Here is a 25,621-nt window from a genome sequence, read left to right as displayed (position 1 = left end):
AGAGTATATACTAATGCAGTTCAATCTCAATAACGGCATCCGCCGAAGCAAGACTCTCCTGCTTCCAGATGTTCACCACCTGCAGCCGTGGATCGGCCATTTGCACCAGCTGCTGCCACTGCCGGGCATTGCGTTGCTTGCCATTTCCCCCCAGCAGCGCCATGATATCCGTCGCGTTGACAAAGGGCATGCTGTCGCCGCCGATCAGATCAGGCACGACACAGTCGATGATGAGGATGCGCGATCTGCCCGCTTCCATCGCGGGTGCCACCCCACGCAGGATCTTGCAGGCCACCGAGTCGGTGAAGCCATGCATGCAGTGCCGGATCATGTATACCTCGGCCCCCTGCACGGTTTGCGCATCGAACAGCCCCAACTCCTGCCATTCCAGCGGGAGATGGCGGAGTTCCTTGTTTTCCTTGCCTGCCGCCAGGGCCTCGCCGCTGTCCTGCACGATGAACCGCAGATGCGGGTGCTGCTTGGCGATGTTGGCCGAGACGTGGCCGCTGCCGCCGCCCATGTCGACCACCACGGCGCCTGGGGAGAGACGGTCGAACGGATAGGGGAAGTCGGCGAACATGGAGGTCGTGTTGAAGGCCGACATGGACATGGCGGCGCGGCGGCCGCGTTCGGCGTCGACTTCGAAGTAATACTCGAATTGATTCAGGTTGGCTTGCATCGTCAGTGTCGGGAAGAGAAGAAGGGGGATGGATGCATACTTTTGAATGCTTTGGAAAAGGCACAGCTCCCACTCTCCACGGGAATCTGGAAGTTGTTTTCTTTCAGCAGGGGCAGCAGGGCGGCCGATGCTTGCAGGATGTCGTCGGTGCTGTTCATCGTTAGTCCTCATAGATGGTCAAATACATACTCTCAATTCTACAGACCTGACTGCCACCCAAGCTTCTACTCCGGGCAGCTGCAGCGTCTCCGAGGCCGCGTTCTGGATGTACTGGCCGGGCGCCACCTCCTCGAAGATGTATTTCTGCGTCAGGATGCGAAGGACGCGCCCTGGAGAGTAAGCATACGGACGGCAGGGAGGGAGAAAGGTCATGTACAGATTAGTTCCTCTTGCGCTCCCGTCGCGGCAGCAAGGTCCCTGAGAGACGAGGGACGACTGGCATCTGCCGAGACATGATGCGGCAGCCGCAGGGCGACGGCGATGGAAGCAACGGCGGAAACGACATATCCGGCCGTCTCGACAAAGATGCGTTCAAACGGCGTCTGGACCAGGGAGACGATCTTCTCGCAGGCACGCACCACCTCGCGTTTGGACTCCTCGCGGTTCTCCTCGCCGAGATAGCTGTCTAGACGGGTCGTCAAGATCTTGGCCAGGGATGCCAGATCGCGAGTGTCGGAAACCCGAGCGGGATTGCCGACCGTCATGATGTGTAGGTATGACTGAGGGGTATGGTATACACTATCAAGTAGACAGTATATAGTGTAGACAGTATATAGTGTAGTGTATATATAGTGTAGACGTGATATGAAGAGTCGGTGTATCGGAGGCCGAAGCGGTCTTCTACACCAAACCCTAAACCCTAAACCCTAACCCTAAACCCTGAAACCCTAACTACAATTCTACTACTCTACACTATTCTACTATACTGCTATACGACTATAGTAGATGTGTTACTATCTACAATCTCTGGAATACAATGCAACCCCCCCCTTCCCCCCCCCCTCGGTAAACCCCTGGGCGACAAACGGCTTGCCATCTTCCGCCAGGTAATAGAGAGACGCCAGGCCCGCCTGCTGGGCCACCTCGGCGGCCCAGGCCAGCATGCGGCTGCAGAGACCGACGCCCCGGAATTTAGGGTGGACAGCGAAGCAGGCCAGCTGGGCGCCGGACGGGGAGGCCTGCATCCCCCGGCGGGCGTCCTGCTGGCGGGCCAGGAGCGTCGTGAAGCGGCGGTGCACCTCTGCGGCCTGTTTGTTGGGCCAGATCTGGATATCCTGGATGGAATTGAGCAGGCGGGTCTTGTAAAACGCGAGTCCTACCTATTCTTAGCAACCTGATAGTCAAGAATGTATCTCCATAGCTCACCCTGTGGCACATGGCCGGGCTCGTCAAGCAGTATACAGAACCAGCCCACGATACGCGGCCCGTACGTCCGCACCGAGCTCTTGGCCGTGAACTCGAGCACATACACCAGCTTCGCCGGGTCGACCAGCGCCCGTGGCAGCGCCCAGTCGAGGTAATCCTCCATCTCGAGCTCGCCAAACACCAGCCCGTCGCCAAACTCGCCCTCGGTGAACAGCGGCGTCAGGAAGCTCTTCAGGGCGGGCACGTCGGGGGGGGCTGCCCGCCGCACGCCGAACATTTCGTCTGACATGTATAGATAGATATATATATACTTATGGATAGATAGATATATATATAGATAGATATATATATACTTATGGATAGATAGATATATATATACATATATAGATAGATATATAGATAGATATAGAAATATATATACATATAAGATATATAGATCTATACTTAGAACTATCGGCCCCCGGTCGGCGACCGTAGGATACATAATACTCAGCATACTTAAGATGCTTAAGCTAAGAGTATAGTGGATATACTGATATATGATATGATATTATGGACACACTCTGGTATTTCGCCTACGGATCCAACATCAGCCATGACAAGTTCGTGGGCAGCCGCGGCATCCACCCGCTGGCCGAAGCCCACGTCCGCCTCCCCGGCTGGGCGCTGGAGATGAGCATCCCCGGGTTTCCGTATCGCGAGCCGGCCTTTGCCTCCATCCAGCCGGGGAGAGACGGGCATGACGGCAAACAGACAATCGACGTGCAGGGCACCGCCTATCTCGTCACCCGCGCGCAGTATGCGTCCATCATCGCCTCCGAGGGGGGCGGCATCGCCTATCGCGAGGTGGTGGTCTGGGCCGAAGCCCTGCACGACGAGGATGTCCAGCATCTCGGCGGACAGCGGATCATGGTCTACACGTTGACCAACGCCATGACGCGCATTCCCCAGGGCAGAGCCAGCATGAGATATTTAGTATGTTAATTCTCTACTTTTCATAATTATGCAGTGATTAATGAGAAAGCATATGATTACTTCTGCCGCAGAGGATATCCCCTTTGATGAAGCATATCACAAGTTTCTCGCTGCTCTCCGCCCATATACACCCCCCCAGACACGCAAACAGAAGGCCGGGGCCGCCATGTTCTGGCTGCTGTGGACGCCGATCATCACGATGATGGAGAAGACCATTGCCCGCACCGTCGATCTGGACAAGGGAGGCAACGCGCCCAACTGGGTGGCTGTCCTCATGCGCTTTGTCGTGGCCGCCCTCTGGTTCTCGCACGACTGGGTCTTTGCGCCGCTGTTTGGGCGGGGAGACGGAGTGGATGAGGCTGGACTGGATTATGACTTACTTGATGCATCTCGACTGCCACTGCCACTGCCACTGCCTTGGACTGGGTGTTGATATTCATAACCAACCAACCTTGAATTGTTACCTATATGAAAGAGACATTTATGTATACAATGAACAGCTCCGCCGGCGAAAAGCCACAAACGAATCTGTATTAGGCATCAGATTCATCCCCCGCGGCCAGTCCACAGGCTTCCCCTTTCGCTCGGGCACGAATTTCATCTCGTAATCCATCACCAGCCGGGCAAAGACCATCTTGGCCGCCATCACGCCGAAGAAACGGCCGGGACACGTTTGATTGCCGTAGCCGAACCTAGACTCGTTAAACCAAGCAATTGAATCAAGATAAAGACCTACACTGTGTAATCCAGGGTCTGCGTGACTGTCTGGTGCTGGCTTTGCAGGAACCGATAGGGATCGAACCGGTCAGGATCAGGATAGATCTCTGGATCCTGCAGGATGCCACGCGTGGGCACCATGACGTTGTCGCCGGGCTGGAGGACCGTCCCGTCGGAGAGGACAATAGGTTCCATCGCTTTGCGCTGGATCGTACAGATGATAGGCGGACTCAATCGGAGTGTCTCCCGGAGGAAACTGTCGAGCTTGGGCAACTGGTGAGCACTCCTCCGAGTCCAGTTGTCGCCCGCAGCAGCCAATTCCTCGCGCAGCTCGGCTTCGTACTGCGGATGGCCCAGGATATTGAGCAGCAACTGGGAGAGCACGACGGCGAAGAGATCCGCCCCGGCGAACAGCACAAAGAGCAGCTGGTTGACGATCTCCGCCAGGGCTTCGTCGTCCTGTGCATCCGGCGCCGACAGCTTCACCAGCCCGGCGAGAACGGATCGGGACTCCACGGCAGCATCGTCTCCCTGGTCTGCGAGTAACTTGCGGATCTCCGGCAGCACCAGCCGGCGCGTCTCGGCCAGATGATGGCGCACAGCTCGGCCAGGGGGCAGCACGTACGACGACGCCGAATACAGAGAGGAGGGCAGCAGGAACTTGAGCGCCACCCAGACGGGGATTGTCTGGGTGTATCCTCGGGCGTGGGCGACGTATTCCTTCGAGAACCCCAGCTCCGGGCCCACGAGGATAGGAGCCATGATGTTATGCGAGACGTCGAGCATTGCCTCCCATACATTCACCACTCGCCAGCCTGGAAGATTAGCAGGATACAGCAAGATGATCGACAAATGACATACCGTTTGCATTCTCTGGAGGCGCCAGACGATCCATCAGCGCCTTGTCCGTGGCAGGAGAGATCAGATCCCCCATATCAGCTAAAATCATTAGTTGGCCAACCGATGTGTCGGAGTAGACATACGCAGATTGGGAATCATATACTTCTTCATGGCTGTGATGTGATGGCGTTGCTTGAGGGTGCCTCCCGTATGGACATCCCACATGAACAGGCCATCCACCACGCCCATGAAGCTCATCTTGGCTGGCGGGATGCCCTTGAGCTCCTCCAGACGGGACTTGGGGAAGACGTGGAACAGTTCGTCAAACACCCACGTCGCCCAGATTTCGTTGTTGAGGCTGTACTGGAACACGATCAGCGCAAGTTCAATCCGATTCTGTTTACTTCATACCCGTTCGTATCCCTCCAAGACCAACCCAACCATGTCCTGCGAGAAGCGCGAGACGAGCCATGCTTTGCGCCGCCACCAGGCCCGGTGGCCCAGGATAGGGACACGGGGGCGCGCGATCTTGCTGGTCAGGTATTCGACGCTGTACAGGGCTACCACCAGGCCGAGCACCGAGACGGTGGCTCTGAATAGGAATGACTCCATCTTGGTGGAAGTTGTTTCTTTGTTGTTTGTTGTTTCTTTGTTGTTCTTTGTTGTATTTCAACCGGCCTCCGTTCGGATGCCGATAGATAACTACAGTACTATACATATCGCGAACTACCTTCATCCTCAATATTGATTTCCTCTATTATTCTGTTCCATCAAGATGACAGTAGAAACCCCTTCCACGGCCGAAGCCCTCCGGCTCGCCAATGCTTCCACCACCGCTGAAGTCCTGCGGCTCGCCAATGCGATCCAAGAGGCCGCCCAGCGCCTGGCTGCGCTGCGCGACGAGTCCAGCCCCGACGACGTCCTCTCCGAACACGAGCAACTGCGCCAGCAGCTCATCGGCCGCATGGCGCACGCCAGCCGGCTGCTGCAGAACCCCATCGACTATCTAAAGGGGTTGACCCAGGGCGGGGTATGCTCGTCCCGGAGTATGTCCAAGAGGGAAGCTGACGATATAGGCACTGGATGTAGGCGTGGTACGGGCTCTGGTGCTGCTCGGGGTGCCTAAAGCAGTCCCTCTTACAGGGGGCATCCCCCTGGAAGCCCTCGCCGGGACGGTCAAGGTCGACGTCTCCACGCTGGGGCGTCTCCTCGACTACGCCGGGACGTTGGGATTGTTCACGGTGTCCGATGAGCAGCTTGTTCGACACTCTCGTCTCTCCGCCGGTCTGGCGCAGGGGACTTATGCCCCCATTGTAGAATGGGACGTCACCATCCCGCCCGTGTCGGCGCTGCGCCTGTACGAAGCGCTGCGGGCAAACGGGAACTGCGAGGGCGCCGAACGGGCGTCCTTTCAGTTCGGGATGGAGACAAACGAGACCTTCTACGAGTGGCACAAGGCGAATCCGAAATACGCGGCGTTCTTCCGTCTGGGCATGGAGAGCGAAAAGGAGGATCCGCGCACGGCGCCCCAGAACCTGGCGCGGATCTATGACTGGACTGTGTTTGATGGCAAGACAGTGATTGACGTATATTCCTTGTTGACCCTTATTTACTGACTATCACTTACTGACTGGTTCAGCTCGGCGGTTCGACCGGGCATGTCGCCCGACTCGTGGCAGACAAATACCCCGGCATCGACTGGATCATTCAGGATCTCCCCGAGACGATCAAGCCTCTGCCCCCCTCGGACAGGGCGAATATGCGCTTTGAAGAGCACGATTTCTTCCACACGCAGCCTCGCAGCGTGGACGGCTACTTCCTGCGCTACATCTTCCACAACTGGGCGGACAGCGACTGCCGGCGCATTCTCGCCGGGCTGAAGCCCGCTCTGCGGCCCGGCGCCCGCCTGCTGGTCGCGGAGATGGTGCAGCCTGTGCCGACGGCGGCGAGAGAGGATGGCTGGGTGGAGGAGCGGCTGTTCACGCGGCGGGACATGCAGATGATGAGCTATGTCGGCGCTCACGAACGCACGGTGGACGAGTATCGCCGGCTGGTGGATGGAGTCATTCCCGGGCTGCGTTTCCTGGGCTGCCACAAGCCGATGGGCAGCACCGTCGGCATTCTCGAGTGGATTTACACAGCAGAATGAATATATCCTAGTGTTGTTTATAATCAGTACTGTATAGTAAGACTGTGTGGTATAGTAAGACTCATGTCGGCCACCGAAACGTACGCCGATAAGAGTAGAAGTAGAGAGTAAGACAGTGGAATGAACTTGTCTATCACGAATCTCACTGAATCTCGATGGACAAAACACTCAACGTGCAGACCGTGGCAGTGCCACCGGTCAAGTATGGCAACATCGCCTACTCTGGCGCTCCAATCATCTATGTGGTGAAGGGTATCAAGTTGCGGCGTCTTGACGTTGGTTGAACATGATGCTGATCATGTACAGCAACCAAAACCTCATATATCAACTATATGAAAGTGCTGATGCTCGCCGCCGAGCTGGGCATCGACCATGAGATCGCCGTCATCTCCACCAAGGACGAATGGTACCAGCCCGTCCATCCAGAGCGATACGTGCCCGCCATCGCCGACCGGGACCCAGCCACCGGCGAGGATTTCTACGTGTTTGAAAGCACCTCGTGTCTGCACCATCTGGCCGACACGTACGACACAGCCGGGCTCTGGCGAGGCCGGACGGTGCGCGAGCGGGCGCAAGTGCAGAACTGGACGGCGTACCAGACAGCAGGATTAGGGTATGTATATGTATCCCCTGGGAGGAGACTGATAGGCATCGCTAAATAGGCAGGGCAACGTCGAAATACTGGCTCTACTTTAGCAACATCTGTCCAGACAAACAGCCCAAAACCATTGAAAAGTATCTCCTCTTCCATAAGTCTCCAAGGTCTGTATATCATGCTAATTCCAGGCTCTACGATAACTGCCTCAAGCAGTGGGATATCCTCGAAGCCCGCCTCTCAGCCCCCGGGCAGGACTACATCGCCCTGCCGGACCGCCCAACCGTGGCCGACATCGCCTATTTCCCCTTTGCCATGCCCTACATGTTCCAGTTTATGGGCGTCGAGATGGCCCGCTGGCCGCGTCTGCAGGGCTGGGCGGCCCGCATGGCGGCTCGGCCGGCCATCCAGCATATCTTGGAGTTTGCGCCGACTATCGGCAGTGACTAGACTTGATGTCACAGGAAGACTAGATAATAGCAAGAGTATTCTATCCTCTTAATACTATTACTCTCTTTACTTTACTCTCTTTACTTTACTCTCTTTACTCTGCTATACAGAAATATCAATTTCTTGGCGCCAAGATGTAATGTTCAGAATAAGCTAATCATATTTAGGAATGTCTATATTTTCTCTCTTTTCTTCTTATTATCGAGGTAAGTTTTTAATTCAGCTTTCAATAGAGTATATATACTAATTTCTAGGCTAATTCTTATATCAATTCCTATAATTCCTGCGTCGATTCCTAGGTGATTCCCTAGGTCCTACATTGATTCTAGGCGAGGGTATCAGGCTCGTTTAGAGCTTAAGTTAAAATTATACTGTGGCGTCGGCAATTATCACCAGTTAACCACCTCTATTTATTACCTAACACTTTCTTTCTCCTTTCTCTCTCTTTCTCTCTCTTTTTCATTTCTCCTTTCTCTTGTTTCTCCCATTGAACATGAAACTCATGAAGCTATTCCGAACTGCCATCCTGGCAGGCCTCCTGCAGAGGGCCTGGGCCTCATGCTCCCCCAACCTGCTGACGAATGGCGACTTTGAGACAGGCACGATGGAAGGCTGGACACAAGGCATCGGCACCTTGTCCATGGCTTCCGACGACGGGTCGTCGTATTACCTCGTCGGCGCAGACGCCGTCGTCTCCATCTCCGAATGGCAGGTCTACTTCTACCAGACCGTCGACGCCATCGTCGAGGGGACGGAATACACCATCAGCTTCGACATGCGCTTCACGCAGTCCTACACGACCAACGTTGTGTTGACGGCACGAATCGGCACCACCCTCGCTGGCTCGACCACTCTCTCCCCTGCCACCGTGGGATTGGACTGGGTCACCTACTCGTATAGCATCACGCCGGCCACCACAAGTCAGGCCTTTTATATCTCTGTCTCCACCGTCAGGTCCATGACCTTTGACTTTGACAATATCTCTCTCGTCGAGGCCAACGTTGTCTGTCCGACTTCCACCGTTGCCGCCACCTCGTCTACTGCTTCTGTTGCTTCTGTTGCAAGCTCTATTGCTTCTGTCTCTAGCTCGATTGCTTCTGTCTCGTCTACTGCTTCTGCCGTATCTTCAGCTATTCCATCAGCCAGCTCATCCCAGCTCACAGCCATCTCATCCCAGCTCACAGCCATCTCATCCCAGCTCACAGCCATCTCATCCCAGCTCACAGCCATCTCATCTCCCATCTCATCGATGGTTCCGGCAAGTGCCAGTGCAGTGCCTGCTTCCAGCTCTTCGGTCATAACCCCGGTTGGATCTTCCAGTTCTTTCCCTTTCACCGTCTCTTCCAGCAGCTCTTCTACACTCTCTGTCAGCACTTCCAGCTCTGTCGGCACTTCCAGCTCAGCTGGCCTCTCCAGCAAAGGCACAGCAGCAGTGTCTGTCTCTCCCACAGTATTCACCGAGACTCAAACTGTCCTAAAAACAGAGATTGTCACTGTCAGCACTGCCTGTGCACATGAATTATAGTAATGTGATGATATTTAAAATATAAGACTATTCGACTTCAATTCTATTTCTAATTCTGTTTCTTCTTCAATCCGCTCTATCCTTACTCAGCCAGGCAAGTCTTGGTCAGCGCTTTACATAGTGACACTCCCAAACATGTTAGAATAAGATATAAGAATCCTGCTGCTGATTCAAACCAGTTATCATACATCTTGACGGTACAGTGTGGACGAGGGGATCATTCTCGTCCACGGGACGAGAAGCTCCTCGCTGATCTCAGACGGCGTGGTGTTGACCAGCAGGTGTGGGATCATACCATGGTGTTGATGGCTAGAATATAGAACTGAAATACCACAATAACAGGCCTTATTCTATAATCCTTCAACTTAAGCTCTTCCCAGCTATTTGGCATAATCTCTAGTACTTGTATAGAGATTTAATGAGAATAGTACATATTATTATCTATTTATTTCTATTTCTATAGTGTTATTTCTATAGTGTTATTTCTATAGTGTTATTTCTATAGTGTTAATCGATAACATAAATCTATCAATCGGCAGCCGATCGCATCCCGAATGTACATCTTATGGAGAATCCCCCCTCTTCTTCCACCACGCAACAATGAACGACTCGGTAGACAGCCCATACACTCAGCCCCTGGGCACCCCTAACAGTGCCTTCAGCTCCCTATGGCCCGGACTGCTGGTGGTGGCCGCGCTGTACCTCTACGGGCAGGTCAGCGACTGGCGACAGCGACGCAACCAGGGCAACCGGCCGGTGCTGGGCGACTGTTCGTGGTGGCGGCGCCGGACGTTTTTCCTGTGTCGGTGGATGGCGGATTCGTTGAATCTGTGTTTCGAAGGATACACAAAGGTACTCTGGCTGGGTGGTGTTGCCTATCTCAAGCTCATTCGCATAGTATAGCAAGAACAACGCCGTCTGGTCCACATGGACGTTCGACGAGCTGATCTACGTCTATCCGCCCAGCATGGTCGACGAGATCAAGGCGTATCCCCCGGACCAGCTCAACTTTAGCGAGATCGTCGAGGACCAGTTCCTCTGGCATCTGTACATGGGCAACACCCTCACCGAGCGCAAATACGTGCACGCCGTGCAGAAGCATCTCATCTCGAATCTCCCGGACATGACCGAGTATCTGGCCCAGACCGTCCAGGAGGCGTTGATCCAGCGACTGGCGCCTCCGGAGCACTCGAACGGTGAGTCCCAATAGCCCCGACCCTTGTGATATCCGTCATTCTTGCTCATACCATGACTTAGGCTGGCGGGTGGTGATGCTCTGGGACGCGTTGATTGATGTCGCCAACATGACCGTCGGCCATGCCATGGTGGGCGAGGAGATGGTGTCTCACCCCGACTATCTCAAGCATGCCACGGGCTACATCGACACCGTGACGGGCCACTCGGTGACCATGTTCCTGTTGCCTGCCGTCCTGCGCGAGCCGTATTTCTGGCTCAGCAGCTGGGGCCGCCGGGCACGCAGCCACCTGCACGCCGTCAAACGCATGGTGATCCCGGAGCTGGGCAGGCTGCAGCGCGAGGGCAAGAGTGGTCCCAGCCGGGCGATGGTCGAGAAGATGCTCGCCAAACCCGTGGACGAGATGACGCCCAAGGAGGCCGACGAGATCGTCAACCAGATGCTCATCCTGACCTTTGCCGCGGCGGGCATGTGGTGCATGATCCAGTGCCAGATCGTGCTCACCTATCTCGCGCATCCGGAATTCGCCCACGAGCTGCGCCAGGAGATCACCCAACAGCTGGCCATCCACGGCGGCTGGACTCGCCAGGCCGTTGCTGCCATGCCGAAACTCGACAGTTTTCTCCGTGAGACCCTGCGCTGCTCGCCTCCCATCATCTGTACGCTCCCCTTCTCCCCTACACAAAGATCCTGCTAAGTGATAGATACCATCCAGCGCAAGGCGATGAAGGAGCTCGTCCTGTCCGACGGCTCTGTCCTCCCCCCCGGCCAGAAGCTGATGATCCCCACGTTGTCGCTGCTGCGCGATCCAGCCATCTATCCAGACCCGGACACATTCAACCCGTGGCGATGGTATGACGCCAAAGAGAACAAGACCAAACTGCAGGCCGTCACGCAAACGGCGGAATTCCCAGTGTAAGACAAATGGTTCGATGAACAGAGGCGTATTTACTGATCCACGGCAGCTTCGGCTTCGGCAACCAGACATGTCCAGGCCGTTTCTTTGGCCTCCTTCTCACGAAACTCACCTTTGCCCAGCTCATCATCGACTATGAAGTCAAGTTTGTGCCGGAACGCAAGGGGAAGCCCGTCGACTGGCCTATTGGGGCGGCCTTGATGCCTAACCTGGACACTTTTGTAGCGATGAGAAGATTACCAGGCCATAGATAGTATATTCTCTATTGTCTCACTAATATCAACATTAAATCAACATTAAATCAACATTAATATCAACTACTAGTACCTAAGCTAATAATGTCGGATGCCGATCAGGTATGTTTGGATTGTGTAACACTATCCCTTCTTTCGACCTTTCTCATTCTTCTCTTTCTCTTCTCTCTTTTCTCTTCTCTCTTCATCTTCATCTTCCACAATGAACATCGTCCATGGCATCCTCCATAGCTTCAACACCCACACCCGCTGGATCTGGGCAACGGTCCTGCTGGCGGCCTGGGCCAACTTCCTCGACCAGGTCCAGAGCCTGATGGTGAACCTCGCCCTACGAGACATCTCCCACGCCGTCCATCTCACCCCCTACGAGAGCAACTGGCCTCTCCTCTCCTACTCGGTCGGTTATGCCGCCGTGCTCTTCGTTGCGGGTGCCCTCATCGACAAGACAGGCCTGCGCTTTACTTTCCTCCTGGGGATCGCCATCCTGGTCGGCGCCAATGCGTTGTGTGCCTGGGCGCCCAACAAAGATGCCCTCATCGTGGGGAGAGCCATCGCCGGGCTGGGAGGGGGAATCAATGTACGTCCGTCCCATCAACCGAGTCTGTCTCCTGCTCTGAAGCTAAATGATAGACCGTCTGTCTGATCCCGTTGATTACGAGCTCCTTGCCCGACGCAAAGGACCGGAATCGAGGCTTGACCCTGCTGTTTGTCTCGGGACCGCTGGGCATGGTGTGTGGGATTATAATCGGGGCGCTGGTGACCGGTACGGCATGAATGAGAATCAGAGAGCGTGATGGATGCTGATGGATATAGAATCGTCTGTTGGCTGGCGAGGCATCTTCTGGATCACCATGATCCTCTGTGCCGTCCTCTTCGTCCTCGCCGTTCTTCTCGTGCCCAGTCGGGCACAGGAGCCAGTCAAGGAGTGCCGCGAGAGCGTGGAAGAGGCCGGTGAAGCCCGTTCCCAGTGCCAGCAGTCACAGAACCCGCCCTTTGACTATATCGGCGTCATCCTCGCCTGCGTCGGCATCCCCTGCCTCATCTACGGCCTCAACGACGGCCCCAACCGCGGCTGGACCGACCCGGCCGTGCTGTCGACGCTCGTCATCGGCGGCGTCTGTATCCTCGCCCTGCCTGTCTACGACGGCTGGTTCTGTCTGACGGCCGACCCCTTCATCCCGCGCGAGATGCTGCACTCGGTCAATATGATCCTCATGACCTTCAACTTCCTCTTCAACGGCGGAGGCATCACCGCCTGGTGGTATCTCGTCACCCAGACTCTCCTCAATGGACTGCAGTATTCGCCCATCCGCTCTGCTCTGTACTTACTGGTAAGACCTACTGACAGGAAGGAAGATACACGCTGACAATATCGTGAATAGCCCGCCGCCTTTGCCTGTCTGGCCTCTGCCCCCGTGGCCGGCTTCCTCGCCAGCAAGCTATCGGAACGCACGCAAATCACCGGCGCCTGGGTCTGGATGGCTGCCTTTTTGATCCCCTGGGCCCTGATCCCAGAGCACGTCAGCCCGGCCTGGCCCATCGTGTTTGCCATGTGCTATATCGTCGCCAATGTGCCCGGCATTGTGCGCGCCCAGGCCGCCGTGCTCTCCACCATTCCGCAGTCGCAACATGCTCGGATTGGATCCCTGCTCGCCATCGTCTTCCAGGTCGGCGGGAGCACCCTGATCGCCTTGATGAATGTGCTCGTCGCGGCCACCTCGTCGAACGATTCGCCTGCCTCCGTCCTACACGGCTACCACAATGCCGCATGGTTGCTGTGTGGTGTCATGGCCGCGTCGGCTGTCCTTTTTGTTCTCTTGTACCGTAAGCCGAGGGACACAGATGTGCTGGCAGGGAGTGAGGCGGAAAGAAATGAGGGTGAAAAAGTGGAAGAATTAGGTGAAGTGGAAGAATGAGGTGAAGTAGATAAAATAGGTAAAGTAAAAGAATGAGGGTGAAAAAGTAGATGAAATAGGTGAAGTGGAAGAAGGAGGATAAACTTGAGTATTTACTATATTTTATATCTTATTATTTGTTATATTTAATTTATAACTATTAACTAAGGATTTAATACTTAGCTAGATACACTTCTATACCCCCAATATATATATATATATATTAATAATATATATCTAAAACACCACATTACCCAATTTAATTATATCTATTGAAAATTTTAGAAGACAGAGATTATAATGGATTATATATATATAATAATTATAGATTATAAGGTGATAACTTTAACTAGGCTACTAATTTAAATTCTATGGTTAGGAACTTTGGCTGGGACTATATACTAAATCATGCCCCTTAAAGTCATACTTAAGACTATACCAGTATTATAGCTATTTCAGTCCAGTGCCCTGATATTTATGTATATACCTCAAGAAGAAAGCATCTGCTACTGTGATACACCTTCATGCTCACTGGCCATTTGGTTACACGAGCATGTCCCCGATCCACGCCGGCATCCTGGTTACATCCATCTATTCGGCGTCTGAGCGATTGCCGAGTCGCGATTTAAATAGCAGTCATCCAGAGCACTGTTTCTCTCGAGATACTACAATCATCATCGTCATCATGGCCGTCACTGAGATGCTGTACCAGCAAGACTGGGACAACGCCGGACCAGCCCCCTACTACCGCACCGACCCCAAGCCAGGCTTCGAAGTCAAGAATTTCGACTGGAACCCCCGCCAGGTCACCGTCGAGGATGCCCGTCCTGCCCGAGACTCCTTCACTCTCGACACGCACGGCTTCACCTTCGCCGACGACGTGCGCGGGGGCAACCCGGCTCTGCTGCAGAGCATCCGGGACATCGACACCGGCAGGATCGAGAGCGAGTACTACGACGCCGTGAGGGAGCTGGTGACTCGGGTGACGGGCGCCCACAAGGTCATCATCTTCAACCACTCCATCCGGAAGCGGGATCCGGCCTTGGGCATGTTTGGCAAGCCGGGGCGCCAGCAGCCGGGGAAGACAGTAAGTCAAGCCTATATATACATGTACTTGCACTGACAGTCAGGTCCACTGCGATCAGTACGTACGAAACACGGACGAAGAGAGATACTGACCGTCAGAACGCCGACAGGAGCCCTCCGTCGGGCTAGACAGTATGCCGGCGACGAGGCCGAGCAGCTGCTCCAGGGCCGATTCCGCATCATCAAGTACCTCTATCCTTCTGCTACATGTCTGCTATACTGACTTGTCTCTGCAGTGTGTGGCGGCCGATCAACGGGCCCGTGGACGACTGGCCGTTGGGCCTCATGGACGGCCGCACGCTCGACGCGGCGAATCTGCATGCGATGGAGCTCTGGAAGCACGAATGGGAGCCGCTGGGCTCGTCGTACAACATCAGCTACGGCGAGGGCCAGAAATGGCATTTTCTGGCCGGCCATCGCACCGACGAGGCGACTCTCATCAAGATCTACGACTCGGCGGACGTGCCTGCGAAACGTATGTAGACTCTGGGATTTCCAGTCTCCCTTGCTGCATCTTGCTGATCATCAGTATGCCCCCATTGCGCGTTTGAGCATCCCGATACCCCTGCCGAGGCGCCCAAGAGGGAGAGCATCGAAGTGCGGTGTCTGGTGTTTGGCTGATCGGTCACCGACGGAGGCCGATATAGCTATTACTCTGTCATTATAGTGTTGCCATGTTGATGTGTTTACATTGTGTTTACATTGATTACCAAGATAACTATCTGAAATGAAAGAACCTACATCGGATAGCCTCGAGTATGCGTCTCGATCCAATAGATTCAAAGCTCGCTGGGCGGCCCTCGCCGTCGGCTTCATCATCATCACCACCTACACGTTTCGTAACCAGTGGACATCGCCTCGCCTATTGATCGGTGTGTCTCCATCTCATACTTATGATTCTATGTATTGATGATTAGACGGCCACAATGACTTTCCCATCTGGATCCGTGCCTTCTGGGGCAACCACATCTACCAGGGCAACTTCAGCGCCGACCAGGAGCTGTACGGGCAGGTCGACTTTGTCCGTCTGCAGCAGGGGGGAGTCACCGGCCAGTTCTGGAGTGTCTACGTGCCGTGGTATGAGCATTATCATTATAAGCATATCGTTATAGGACTAATTATTGAGTCCGTCCGACACGTCCATGACCGACGAGTCGTACGGGGTCTCGGTGCGGGATACCCTGCAACAGATCGATCTGGTCCAGCGCCTGGCGACAGCGTACCCAGGACATATACGGCCAGTACGGACAGCCGGCGAGATGGCGACGGTGATGCGCAAACACAGGACCGGCATCGCCAGTCTGCTCGGCGTCGAGGGCCTCCACCAGATCGGCAACAGCGCCAGTGTGCTGCGAGTATACCACCAGCTGGGCGTGCGGTACATCACCCTCACGCACAGCTGCCACAACCCGTACGCCGACAGCTGCGCGCCGTCGACGCCGCTGCACGGCGGCCTGTCGCCCGCCGGGGAGGCGATGGTGCGCGAGATGAACCGCGTCGGGATGATGGTCGATCTGTCGCATACCTCTGCCGCGACGCAGCGTGCCAGTCTGGCGCTCAGCAAGGCGCCGGTGCTCTTCTCGCATTCCTCGGCGTACGCCCTCTGCGCGCACCGGCGCAACGTGCAGGACGACGTGCTCGATCTGCTGCCGCGCAACGGGGGGCTCGTCATGATCAACTTCACGCCCGAGTTCTTGCGCCAGGACGAAGGAAACGCCTCTCTCGCCGACGTGGCGGACCATATCGTCTACGTCGGCGAGCGCATCGGCTACGCCCACGTCGGCCTCGGCGCAGACTACGACGGCATGGGCTTCGGACAGGCGCCGCGCGGGCTGGAGGACGTGGCCTCGTATCCAGCCCTCATGGCGGAGCTGCAGCGTCGGGGAGTCGCCAGGGAGGACAGGCTGGCTGTTGCCGGAGGGAATGTCCTGCGTGTCTTGGGGGAGGTCGAGAGAGTGGCTGCCAGCATGGCCGACGAGCCTTTGGAGGATGATGTCAAGTCTTTTTTTACTGAGCATACAGTAGTGTAGACAGAATACGGCTGTCTTGGCTGTATGATTGTTCTATAGATATTCGAGTTATTATTGGCCACGCTACATCGACTGCTTCTCCCACATCTGCTTGTACTGGCCCTCGCGGCGCAACAGCTCACTGTGCGTGCCGGTCTCGACGATGCGGCCCTGCTGCAGCACGACGATTTTGTCGCAGTGGACAATCGTCGACAGGCGGTGGCTGTGATGGTCAGATGTGAATAAGCCATGTGTCTAGATCAGACTTACGCAATGGTGATGGTGGTGCGTCCCCTGCTGACGTCGGCCAGGGAGGCCTGGATGGCCTGTTCGGTGGCCGAGTCGAGCGAGGAGGTCGCCTCGTCCATGAAGATGATCTGGGGTGCTTTGAGAATGGCGCGGGCTATGGAGAGCTGCAGTAGAATTAGAAACAGCTCAGAATGAACAGTCAGAATGAACAGTCAGAATGAACAGTCAGAATGAACATCAGAATGAACAGTCAGAATGAACAGTCAGAATGAACAGTCAGAATGAACAGTCAGAATGAACAGTCAGAATGAACAGCTCAGATAGTCACTTACTCGCTGCTTCTCCCCCCCCGAAAGACGGAGGCCTCTTTCGCCAACCTGGGTGAGGTATCCGTCCGGGAAGGCGAGGATCTTGTCGTGCAGACTGGCGGCTTTGCAGGCGGCATAGACCTGGTCGTCGGTGGCCGAGGGCCGCGCATAGCGGATGTTGTAGAGCAGGGTGTCGTTGAAGAGCATCGTCTCCTGCGGGACGACGCCGATGTGGCTGCGCAGGCTCTGGATGGTGAGCTGCTCGACGGGGGTGCCGTCGAGCAGGATCTGGCCGGCCGAGACGTTGTAGAAGCGGAAGAGCAGCCGCAGCAGCGACGACTTGCCGCTGCCGGTCTCGCCCACCACGGCGAGCGAGGTGCCCGGCGCGACGGTGAGGGTGATGTTGTGCAGCACGGTGCGCCGGCCGTCGTAGGAGAAGGAGACATCGCGCAACTCCAACGCGCCCTGGCAGTCGACCAGATCGACGGCGTCTGGAGCGTCGACGACAGTCGGCTCCTCGTCGAACAGCGCCAGCATGCGCTCGGCGTCGACCAGGTTGTTCTGCATCTGCGTGTAGCAGCTGCCGAAGAAGTTCAACGGCGCCTGCAGCTGGGTGAGGTAGGAGATGAGAGTGACGAAGACGGCGATGGTCTCGCGGCCGCCGGCGACGTTGTAGGCCGACAGCAAGCAGGTGAGGGCGACCCCCAGGGTGAAGATGACGTTCTGCGCGGCGTTGAGCAGGTTGAGCAGCCTCATGACGACATACTCGGCGCGTTGGTAGAAGGAGACGCGGTCGGCGAAGCGGGCCAGCTCGGCGGCGACGGCGTCGTTGTAGTGCACGACCTCATACGAGATGAGGCCGTCGGCCTTGACGGCGTCCATCTCGCGGTCGCAGGCGGTCATCTCGCGGCGGGCGCGCGCCCGGAACTTGGACAGGTAGATGGTGGTGAAGATGTAGGCCCAGCCCATGGCGATGACGATCAAGCAGTAGAACGGGTCGAAGGTGGCGAGCAGGTAGGCCGCGGCAACGCCCAGATCGGCCAGCATGGGGAACAGGGTGAACAGCAGCGTCACCAGGAAGGTGTTGAGCGCGGCGCCCTTGGTCAGCGCGCTCATCACCTCGCCCAGCCGCTTGCCCAGGTGGAAGTCGAGCGACAGCGACAGCACATGGGCAAACGCCGCGGCGCTGAGCTGGCGGTACGTCGCCTGTCCGATGGGGATCCAGAGATGCGCGCGCACACAGCCGATCACCCCCTGTTCGCCCTGCAGCGCTCGCAGCGCGGCGTACCACACAATCGCCTGGACGGGGAGCGACCCGGGCGCCAGCGAGCGCACAATCACCCCGAGCTGCAGCGGCACCAGCACGTTGACGACGCGCTGCACGGCCAGCAGCAGCAGACACACGACGGCGCGGAGCTGCAGGGCGGGCGACTCGCTCGGCCAGATCAGCCGGAAGACCTTGACGAAGTTGATCACATAGTCTACCCAGTCTGTCTCGGGGGGGCTGGTTGTGTCTGGAGGGGAGGGGATGGTTCCGTATCGGACTTCATCGCCGGTGAGGAGAGACTGTTTGGGAGCGGAGAGATACAGAAACACCACGCCGAGGGAGAGGCAGAGGACGCGAGTGGCGGCGAGACAGAGCGAGACGATGTCCAGCAGGTCCAGGGCAGTCAAGGCCAACACGGTGCGGGCCTGCCAGACGGCCAGGGCCGTCTCGAAGCCGGTGGCGAGGAGCCAGACGATGCCGCTCGCCGGCGACGGTCTATACGGCTGTTCGGGGTCGGGGAGGATGGAGGCGAGGAAGAAGAAGAGCACGGCGACTTGGTGGGCCTGCCGGGTCAGCAAGAGGGGATGCGTATAGCCGAGAGAGATCAACACACCAGGTAGGGCTGCGACTCCCACCACCGGCCGTCTGCGTCGCGCGTGGCGATGCCGACAATAGAGAGAACAATACTCGACAGCAAGGAGAGACAGAGCAGAGAGAGAGACGACAGCACGGTGTGGACTCGTCGCGGTGCCCAGTCTGCGCGCGTCCACAGCCTCACGATGAGATGCGAGGCCGTGTAGGCGACGACCAGGGCAGTCGGATAGACCAGACAGACGGTGCTGATTCCTGCATCAGCCATCTTGATGTGGTGGGAATGAAGCGATTGCCCGTTCTTTTGTAGTCTTTCGGCATCCGACGGTGGCCGAAAACTCATTATAGAAACGAGATAGCAATAGTGTATAGGCAAGTATAGCAATAGACTATACTCAAGTATGGCAATCGTGAGAAACTCATTATAGTAATCGAAGATAGCAATAGACTATATTCTATTAAGAATCTAGTGGTTATACACAGGCAGCTTCAATCCGACGCAATCCCTCTGCCAGAGCATCCCCTTCCAAGGCAAAGCTCAGTCGATACCAGCCCGGCTGCTGGCTGGAATACGATCGACCGGCACTGACGGCCACGCCGTGATCCGCCAGCCGTTTCTGCAGCGCCGTCTCCTGCTCCCAGGTGGTGATGGTCTTGTCCAGACGCGCCCAGACGTACATGCCCGCCCAGGCCGGGATATACTCCATCTCGTGGGCGCGGAGGAAGCGCCGCATGGCTGCGTACGCGGTCTGCAGTCTCGTCCGGCTCAGCTTCAAGATCTGCTCCAGCTGGGCCTCGTTGGTGAGCAGGCTGGTCATCGCGATGGCCGTCAATGCCGACACCTGCGTGTTGGCTCCCAGAGCCACTGCCAGCGCCACCTGCGGGTTTCTACTGACAAACGTGCCCTAAACGGTCACCCCCTCTCCTCTGCATATCCATGATCTTCTCCTCTGCATATCCAGGCAATGGCACTCACCAGTCGTAATCCGTTACACGCCAGATCCTTGCTGATGCTCCAGGCCATGTGGACGCGCGAGACATCGACCCCCAGAGCCGGCAGGTCCAGCGCCAGCACCGAGGTGAACGGCTCCGGCGCCGGGCAGTCCTCCGACTCGTACGTCGACAGCGCATACACCTCGTCGGAGAGATAGTGCAGCTCCCTGGCCTGGCAGAAGAGCAGCAGCGCCGTGAGCACGTCGCGCGTGAAGCACTGGCCCAGCGGGTTGTGCGGGTTGCAGCCCACGACGGCCCTGACGCGGCGGCCGGCGCGAGTCTGCTCTGCCAGGGCCGTTTCCAGCATGCCGGCTATCTCGCCTGGATCGTCGCAGGAGACATGGACGGGGATGATGGTCACGTCGGGTCTGACCTCGAACTGGAAGCTGAAGCCGCCTGGTCGTTAGCAGGTATCCCGTCCATACGACAGTCAGGAAAAGTCAAGCAATACTCCAGTAAGGCGCCAGCACGAGCATCGCGTCGCCAACATCGCCCACACTGAACGCAAAGGAATCGATGATGGCGCCGCCGCCAGGCCCGACCACCACCTCGCTGGCCTGGACGGGGACCAGAGCGTGGAAGCGCGTGGAGAACAGATGCGCCAGGGCAGCCTGGAGGCGAGGGTCGCCGGCGAATCCTTTCTGATACGACAGGTCCTGTCCCTTAGAATAGCTTTTTTGATAGTACACACAGCACTTACTGCCACGGTGAGGTTGTCCTGGATGGCCTGCTTGATGATCTCCACCATCTCATGGCGGATCAGCCGGTTCTCGGCCGTGCCCAGGTCGATGGGGGGGACGTCGGCGCTGCGCTGGGCGACCTGGACGGCGATCTTGGGCATGAAGCTGTCCACATTTTTCTGCATGCGATTGGAGAGCATGGCTAGATAGAATAGTAGAAGTAGAAGTAGAAGTAGAAGTAGAAGTGTATAGTAAGTGGTATAGATATAGTAGAGGTATAGATATAGTAGAGGTATAGATATAGTAGAGGTATAGTAGTCATTCGGCCACCGATCGGCTGGACTATGACTGTATGAGTGTTACTATAATACTAATATAACCTGTATATAAGCCGTACATATGGCCAAGCTGCGCATCCTGGAGATTCAATTCATCTAGCAATTTAAAGCTATTATCTTTAGCTAATAAGCCTATAATCAACTTCATCATCCCTTGGACTATATAGCCTGGCTGTAGGATAAGCTGATGCTTTAACTTTAACTCTTTAATATTATCAACTATTAAGTATATAATGCCTTATTTCATTATATATTAAAATATGTATATACTTTTTTTATCTAATCAAGGCCCTAAATATTACGCTTAAAGACTATTATATTTAACTAAGATATTAAATATTTTTTAGCTTATAAGAACTGATCATATATTTTTCTTTAGAAATAATAATATTATTATAAGAATTATAAAGTATAGTCTCTAAAAGTTAAAGATATATACTACTTTCTGTATGCATGGCTTATATATGGGTTATCTACTAGCTGTATGATTATGACTGCTACTGCTATACTGTATGACTGTATTTATGACTGCTACTGCTATGACCTTCCTGACAAGACAAGCAGAAGAGCGGCAAAAGAAATGACTCCCGCCGAGATATACAGCCACTCCCCCTCGGCCAGGCGTGTCTGGGCCGCCCCGATGAGCAGCGGCGAGAGCAGCGATCCGACGCTCTCCTGGACGGCCAGGGCCGGCATCACATCTGCACGCCCCGGGATACACAGCACGGCGTAGCCCTTGATATACGTGCTGGACGCGAGACCGATGGAGAAGAGCATGATGGCCGGATACACCAGGCGAGCGTTGTCGATGCGTGCCAGCAGGATCAACGACGCCGCAAACACCCCCATCGTGGCCACCGCCATGGCGAGATTGAACTGTCGGCGAGGGATCGATCCCCGGCAGCGCTCGACCGCCCCCAGCGCCGAGGGCACCGCCATGAGGGCCACCGCCGAAGTGCCCGCCGCCAGCGACAGCATCCAGCCGTTCTCGCGGCCCGTGAAGCCAAACCGCAGCGCCGTGTGCACCATCAGCGCCGGGAAGACGTAGCCCTGCGCCATGGTGTACAGCAGCAGACTCACGCCGGGCAGGAGCAGCGCCGGCTCAGCCAGCACACGCACATGGTCCAGCAGGCTCCTTTTCGGCACTTCCGGTGCTGTCTCTTGGGTGTCGTCGGTGCTGGGTGTGTGGTGGATGGTAAACCTCACCCAGATCAACGATGTATACCCGCCCGCAATGACAAACACCACCACGGCAAACACAAAGCTGGTACGGAAGTTGGTCGACAGGCCGGCCAGGATGGGCCCCAGCGCCGAGCCAAACAGGTAGACCGCCATGGAGTGGCCCATGACGGCGGAGAAGTGCTTCTCGCTCGGCAGACGGGCGTAGACGGCCCCTAGCCCATACTGCAGGATGTTGTCCGTGGCCAGGCCCTCGAGCACCTTGCTGGCGATGGCGATAGGGATGCTCCGCAGGGCGACGGCCCCCGAGAGCACCGCAACGCTGGCCCCGCGCGCCCCGAACCACAGCAGCAGGCTGGCGACCGCGTTGCGGCGGCCGAGCAGGTGCAGGGGGCCGACCGCCAGGATGGCGCACACGTTGGCGACGGTGGTGGCCAGGGCCAGGGTGCCCGCGTACGCCGCGCGCTCTTCATTCTGGCAGTGCGTGGGATCGGCGCACAGCAGGTACGCATACGCAAACACCGAGGTCGCGGCCGTGGCGGTGATGCCGAGAGAGGCCAACAGGGCGATGGGGAGCAGCAGTCGGGCGTGGCCGACGGTCAGCCCGTTCTTTTGCAGCAGCGGTTGGGATTCTGTTTCGTGCATTGCATTGATTGACCCTTGATCGTTCATCAATGCTCTGTTGGGCATACTTAACCTTGCATCGGGCACCGAGGCGTCGGCGACTTTCGGAGACATTTGATGCATGAAAATATTATTATACATATACTATACTACTACTATACTATACATCTATACTATACTACATCTATACTACTACTATACTCTATACTACACAATGACACGGCTGTTAGATTGTGTGATTGTCGGCGGAGGCCCGGCCGGCCTCTCTGTCGCCCTGGGCCTGTGTCGGGTGCGGCGCACGGCGGTGATTCTCGACTCTGCCGAGTATCGCAACGCCCATTCCCCCGAGATGCACAATGTCCTCACCTGGGACCACCAGAACCCGGCGGCTTACCGAGCGGCTGCCCTGCGCCAGATCGTCGACGGCCGCTACGACACGGTGCAGTATGCCCAGACCCGCGTCGAGTCGGTCGTCCAGGACGGCGAGGGCGTCTTCGTCGCCACGGACAGCACGGGCACGACCTGGTTAGGGCGCACGCTGGTCATCGCCACGGGCATCACCGATGTCATGCCGGGGATCCCGGGCTTCCGCGAGTGCTGGAAGAACATGAACATGTAAGACGAGAGTTTGATAGTAGACGAGAGCTCGATGCTGAGAAACAGATATCATTGTCCCTTCTGCCACGGATATGAGAATTCCGGCGCGGAATCCGCGGCCATCATCGCCGTCGACAATATGGCCTCTCCCATGGGCGCCCATTTTGCCAAGCTGTTCTCGCGCTTCGCCAACAAGATCGCCGTCTACACCCACGGCAACGAGGCCATCGAGCCGACCTTTGCGGCCGTCGTCGCCGCCAACCCAGCCATCCAGCTCGATCACCGGCGGCTCGCCCGTTTGATCCCCAGCGCAGAGCCGGGCGGCAAACCCTCCGTCCAGCTCGAGACCGGCGAGGTCGTCACCCACGACTTCTTCTCGCACCAGCCCACGGCATCGCCCAACATCGCCTTTGCCAAGGGGCTCAATCTCGCCCTGGCAGACAGCCAAACCGAGCTGAAAACAGACCAGCCTTTCTTCCAGACCAATGTGCCCGGCTGTTTTGCCTTGGGCGACATCGCCTCCCCTTTCCGGACCGTCACCGCCGCGGTTTCAGCAGGCTCGGCCGTCGCGGGGGGGATTGCCAATCGTCTATAGTTTATATACCAGATTTGTCGAAAGGTCTATATAGGAATACCATGGTGAACGTATATAGTGACTGAACAGCTAGTTATTTAGAAGCTGTATCATGCCATGAGTACAGAATAAACCGTAAATACACATCAACTAGACACTTGAAAGATCCCTTCTATACTCCAACTATACCTACCTGCATCTAGTAGTATATTTCATCCCCAATATATAACATTAAGCTCTACCTACAGGGAAAGCTATCGACCGATAATGGTGATATCACCACAGCCTGACTACCCCCTACATTATATTCCTCTTCAAGATTATACTTGGATTGAAATATTATACTACCTCACTATTAGTATTTATTATAATTTTATATACTAGGCTTATTAAAGGCATTAATTACCAAGGGGCCTATACTTATAATTAGGCTAGAAATTATCTACCGCCAGGTGATTCCTTAATTAATTCTGTGATTAATTCCTTAGGTGATTTCTTAGGCAGCACCTAGGCAATTATAGTACTCCCTAATTATTATGTTTAGGGCATAACATCTTTCCTGCGCGCGAATTTTTTGACATATATATTAAGAATAATGATGATTTCTAAAGTAATCATATCTCTATAGAAACGCCTCTTTTTAAATTTTATTAATTAAATAGATTATAAATAATAGTAGGATCATGGTTATACATCAAGGAATAGTCACTACACCATTATTGGGCCTATGGATTTCTACTTAGGTAGTATCCATCATGGTCTAAATCTACATTTATAGGACATGATTATAACACTTGACCTCCAGCCAAATCATGCAGTAAACTATTAGATAATAGGCATATTAAGCACTCCTTACAGTTAAAATATAGATAAATTGTTTATAGTAGATTATAGTAATATCTAGGTCACATTCTTAGATGATAAACAATTAACAAAATAACACATGAATAACGGTTCCATAGCTTGGATAATTTTACCGGTTTCAATCTCACCTACAGCAGTAGACCAGATCTGTCTGCACAATACAAGGATCTTAGACTGCCACGCCGTGACTTGTTCCTGTCGAGTCGGTGTAGCCATATCGGCTGTCTCCGCGGAGTACTCCGATACATTTCTGCACCATCTCAATAGCGAACCAATAACCACAATGTCATCATGGACATGACGGTACTTATTCAAACCGCCTGTCGGCATATACTCCGTACTTCCATATTGAGGCTTGCATCCAGCTGTCGACCTCGTAAAGTTGGCGATCCGTCTAGCCTGTTCCAGTGAGACCCCATGGCGATCTTCTCAGTCGGGTCATACAGCCTCTGCAATAGTTCCCACCCAGGCGGAATCGAAATCACGACCATCCGTAGTATCTGTGCAGTAGCTGGTCTCGTTTCCCCCTGAGTAAGGCGCCCAACTAAGCCTGATTTTGAAGCTCAGGCGTAATAGCAACCGAGAGAGTGGGAAGCACCATCCGCCATATTTAAACGACGTCTTCTCCCTCCGTCAACCCCGCCTTGGTTGCATTTTAAGCTCCTGTCTTCTTCAGCCCGCCACGGGACACGCCCTCTCCTCACGTC

The 25,621-nt window shown here is 55.4% G+C and overlaps 13 protein-coding genes across 13 annotated transcripts; 8 read left to right on the top strand and 5 right to left on the bottom strand.

The window, feature by feature from the left end:
- Window positions 1-10: 10 nt before the first annotated feature.
- On the bottom strand, window positions 11-2,321 carry ASPZODRAFT_17393 (hypothetical protein; the record flags this gene model as incomplete). Its single annotated transcript, XM_022727014.1, has 6 exons — window positions 11-672; window positions 720-829; window positions 885-1,008; window positions 1,056-1,417; window positions 1,691-1,994; window positions 2,045-2,321. The coding sequence occupies 6 exons, from the start codon at window positions 2,319-2,321 to the stop codon at window positions 11-13; spliced, it is 1,839 nt and encodes a 612-aa protein (XP_022580473.1).
- Window positions 2,322-2,596: 275 nt separating this feature from the next.
- Window positions 2,597-3,452, top strand: ASPZODRAFT_17392 (hypothetical protein; the record flags this gene model as incomplete). Its single annotated transcript, XM_022727013.1, has 2 exons — window positions 2,597-3,019; window positions 3,069-3,452. The coding sequence occupies 2 exons, from the start codon at window positions 2,597-2,599 to the stop codon at window positions 3,450-3,452; spliced, it is 807 nt and encodes a 268-aa protein (XP_022580472.1).
- On the bottom strand, window positions 3,278-4,531 carry ASPZODRAFT_133815 (hypothetical protein). The gene is made up of 2 exons (XM_022723364.1): window positions 3,756-4,531; window positions 3,278-3,711 (listed from the first exon to the last, which is right to left on the bottom strand). Exons 1-2 carry the CDS (start codon window positions 4,496-4,498, stop codon window positions 3,501-3,503), a joined length of 954 nt encoding a protein of 317 aa, XP_022580471.1. The 5' UTR covers window positions 4,499-4,531; the 3' UTR covers window positions 3,278-3,500.
- An 820-nt stretch (window positions 4,532-5,351) lies between these two features.
- Window positions 5,352-6,725, top strand: ASPZODRAFT_17390 (hypothetical protein; the record flags this gene model as incomplete). Its single annotated transcript, XM_022727012.1, has 3 exons — window positions 5,352-5,606; window positions 5,653-6,162; window positions 6,216-6,725. The coding sequence occupies 3 exons, from the start codon at window positions 5,352-5,354 to the stop codon at window positions 6,723-6,725; spliced, it is 1,275 nt and encodes a 424-aa protein (XP_022580470.1).
- Window positions 6,726-6,880: 155 nt separating this feature from the next.
- Window positions 6,881-7,790, top strand: ASPZODRAFT_26552 (hypothetical protein; the record flags this gene model as incomplete). The annotated part of the gene is made up of 4 exons (XM_022728055.1): window positions 6,881-6,977; window positions 7,032-7,338; window positions 7,392-7,460; window positions 7,512-7,790. The coding sequence occupies 4 exons, from the start codon at window positions 6,881-6,883 to the stop codon at window positions 7,768-7,770; spliced, it is 732 nt and encodes a 243-aa protein (XP_022580469.1). The 3' UTR covers window positions 7,771-7,790.
- Window positions 7,791-8,148: 358 nt separating this feature from the next.
- On the top strand, window positions 8,149-9,639 carry ASPZODRAFT_133814 (hypothetical protein). The gene has a single exon (XM_022723363.1). The coding sequence runs from the start codon at window positions 8,264-8,266 to the stop codon at window positions 9,293-9,295; it is 1,032 nt and encodes a 343-aa protein (XP_022580468.1). The 5' UTR covers window positions 8,149-8,263; the 3' UTR covers window positions 9,296-9,639.
- A 382-nt stretch (window positions 9,640-10,021) lies between these two features.
- ASPZODRAFT_99019 (hypothetical protein) lies at window positions 10,022-11,660 on the top strand (the record flags this gene model as incomplete). The annotated part of the gene is made up of 5 exons (XM_022730596.1): window positions 10,022-10,147; window positions 10,194-10,491; window positions 10,553-11,149; window positions 11,195-11,405; window positions 11,456-11,660. The coding sequence occupies exons 1-5, from the start codon at window positions 10,106-10,108 to the stop codon at window positions 11,658-11,660; spliced, it is 1,353 nt and encodes a 450-aa protein (XP_022580467.1). The 5' UTR covers window positions 10,022-10,105.
- Window positions 11,661-11,923: 263 nt separating this feature from the next.
- On the top strand, window positions 11,924-13,716 carry ASPZODRAFT_167652 (hypothetical protein). The gene is made up of 4 exons (XM_022726837.1): window positions 11,924-12,237; window positions 12,291-12,423; window positions 12,474-12,991; window positions 13,043-13,716. Exons 1-4 carry the CDS (start codon window positions 11,974-11,976, stop codon window positions 13,574-13,576), a joined length of 1,449 nt encoding a protein of 482 aa, XP_022580466.1. The 5' UTR covers window positions 11,924-11,973; the 3' UTR covers window positions 13,577-13,716.
- Window positions 13,717-14,926: 1,210 nt separating this feature from the next.
- Window positions 14,927-16,671, top strand: ASPZODRAFT_152900 (hypothetical protein; the record flags this gene model as incomplete). Its single annotated transcript, XM_022725903.1, has 3 exons — window positions 14,927-15,116; window positions 15,559-15,718; window positions 15,768-16,671. The coding sequence occupies 3 exons, from the start codon at window positions 14,927-14,929 to the stop codon at window positions 16,669-16,671; spliced, it is 1,254 nt and encodes a 417-aa protein (XP_022580465.1).
- Window positions 16,672-16,734: 63 nt separating this feature from the next.
- Window positions 16,735-19,333, bottom strand: ASPZODRAFT_143816 (hypothetical protein; the record flags this gene model as incomplete). Its single annotated transcript, XM_022724946.1, has 4 exons — window positions 16,735-16,873; window positions 16,921-17,063; window positions 17,232-19,037; window positions 19,088-19,333. The coding sequence occupies 4 exons, from the start codon at window positions 19,331-19,333 to the stop codon at window positions 16,735-16,737; spliced, it is 2,334 nt and encodes a 777-aa protein (XP_022580464.1).
- A 205-nt stretch (window positions 19,334-19,538) lies between these two features.
- On the bottom strand, window positions 19,539-20,941 carry ASPZODRAFT_26546 (hypothetical protein; the record flags this gene model as incomplete). Its single annotated transcript, XM_022728054.1, has 4 exons — window positions 19,539-19,970; window positions 20,042-20,454; window positions 20,510-20,714; window positions 20,759-20,941. 4 exons carry the CDS (start codon window positions 20,936-20,938, stop codon window positions 19,539-19,541), a joined length of 1,230 nt encoding a protein of 409 aa, XP_022580463.1.
- Window positions 20,942-21,613: 672 nt separating this feature from the next.
- On the bottom strand, window positions 21,614-22,945 carry ASPZODRAFT_167648 (hypothetical protein; the record flags this gene model as incomplete). Its single annotated transcript, XM_022726836.1, has 1 exon — window positions 21,614-22,945. The coding sequence occupies one exon, from the start codon at window positions 22,943-22,945 to the stop codon at window positions 21,614-21,616; it is 1,332 nt and encodes a 443-aa protein (XP_022580462.1).
- Window positions 22,946-23,093: 148 nt separating this feature from the next.
- On the top strand, window positions 23,094-24,071 carry ASPZODRAFT_68844 (hypothetical protein; the record flags this gene model as incomplete). Its single annotated transcript, XM_022729544.1, has 2 exons — window positions 23,094-23,494; window positions 23,543-24,071. The coding sequence occupies 2 exons, from the start codon at window positions 23,094-23,096 to the stop codon at window positions 24,069-24,071; spliced, it is 930 nt and encodes a 309-aa protein (XP_022580461.1).
- Between the last annotated feature and the right edge of the window lie 1,550 nt (window positions 24,072-25,621).

The sequence above is a fragment of the Penicilliopsis zonata genome, assembly GCF_001890105.1.
Source record: "Penicilliopsis zonata CBS 506.65 unplaced genomic scaffold ASPZOscaffold_10, whole genome shotgun sequence".
NCBI lineage: Eukaryota > Fungi > Ascomycota > Eurotiomycetes > Eurotiales > Aspergillaceae > Penicilliopsis > Penicilliopsis zonata.
Note: the sequence above shows the minus strand (reverse complement) of the source record. Positions and strands in the feature narration are given on the sequence as shown.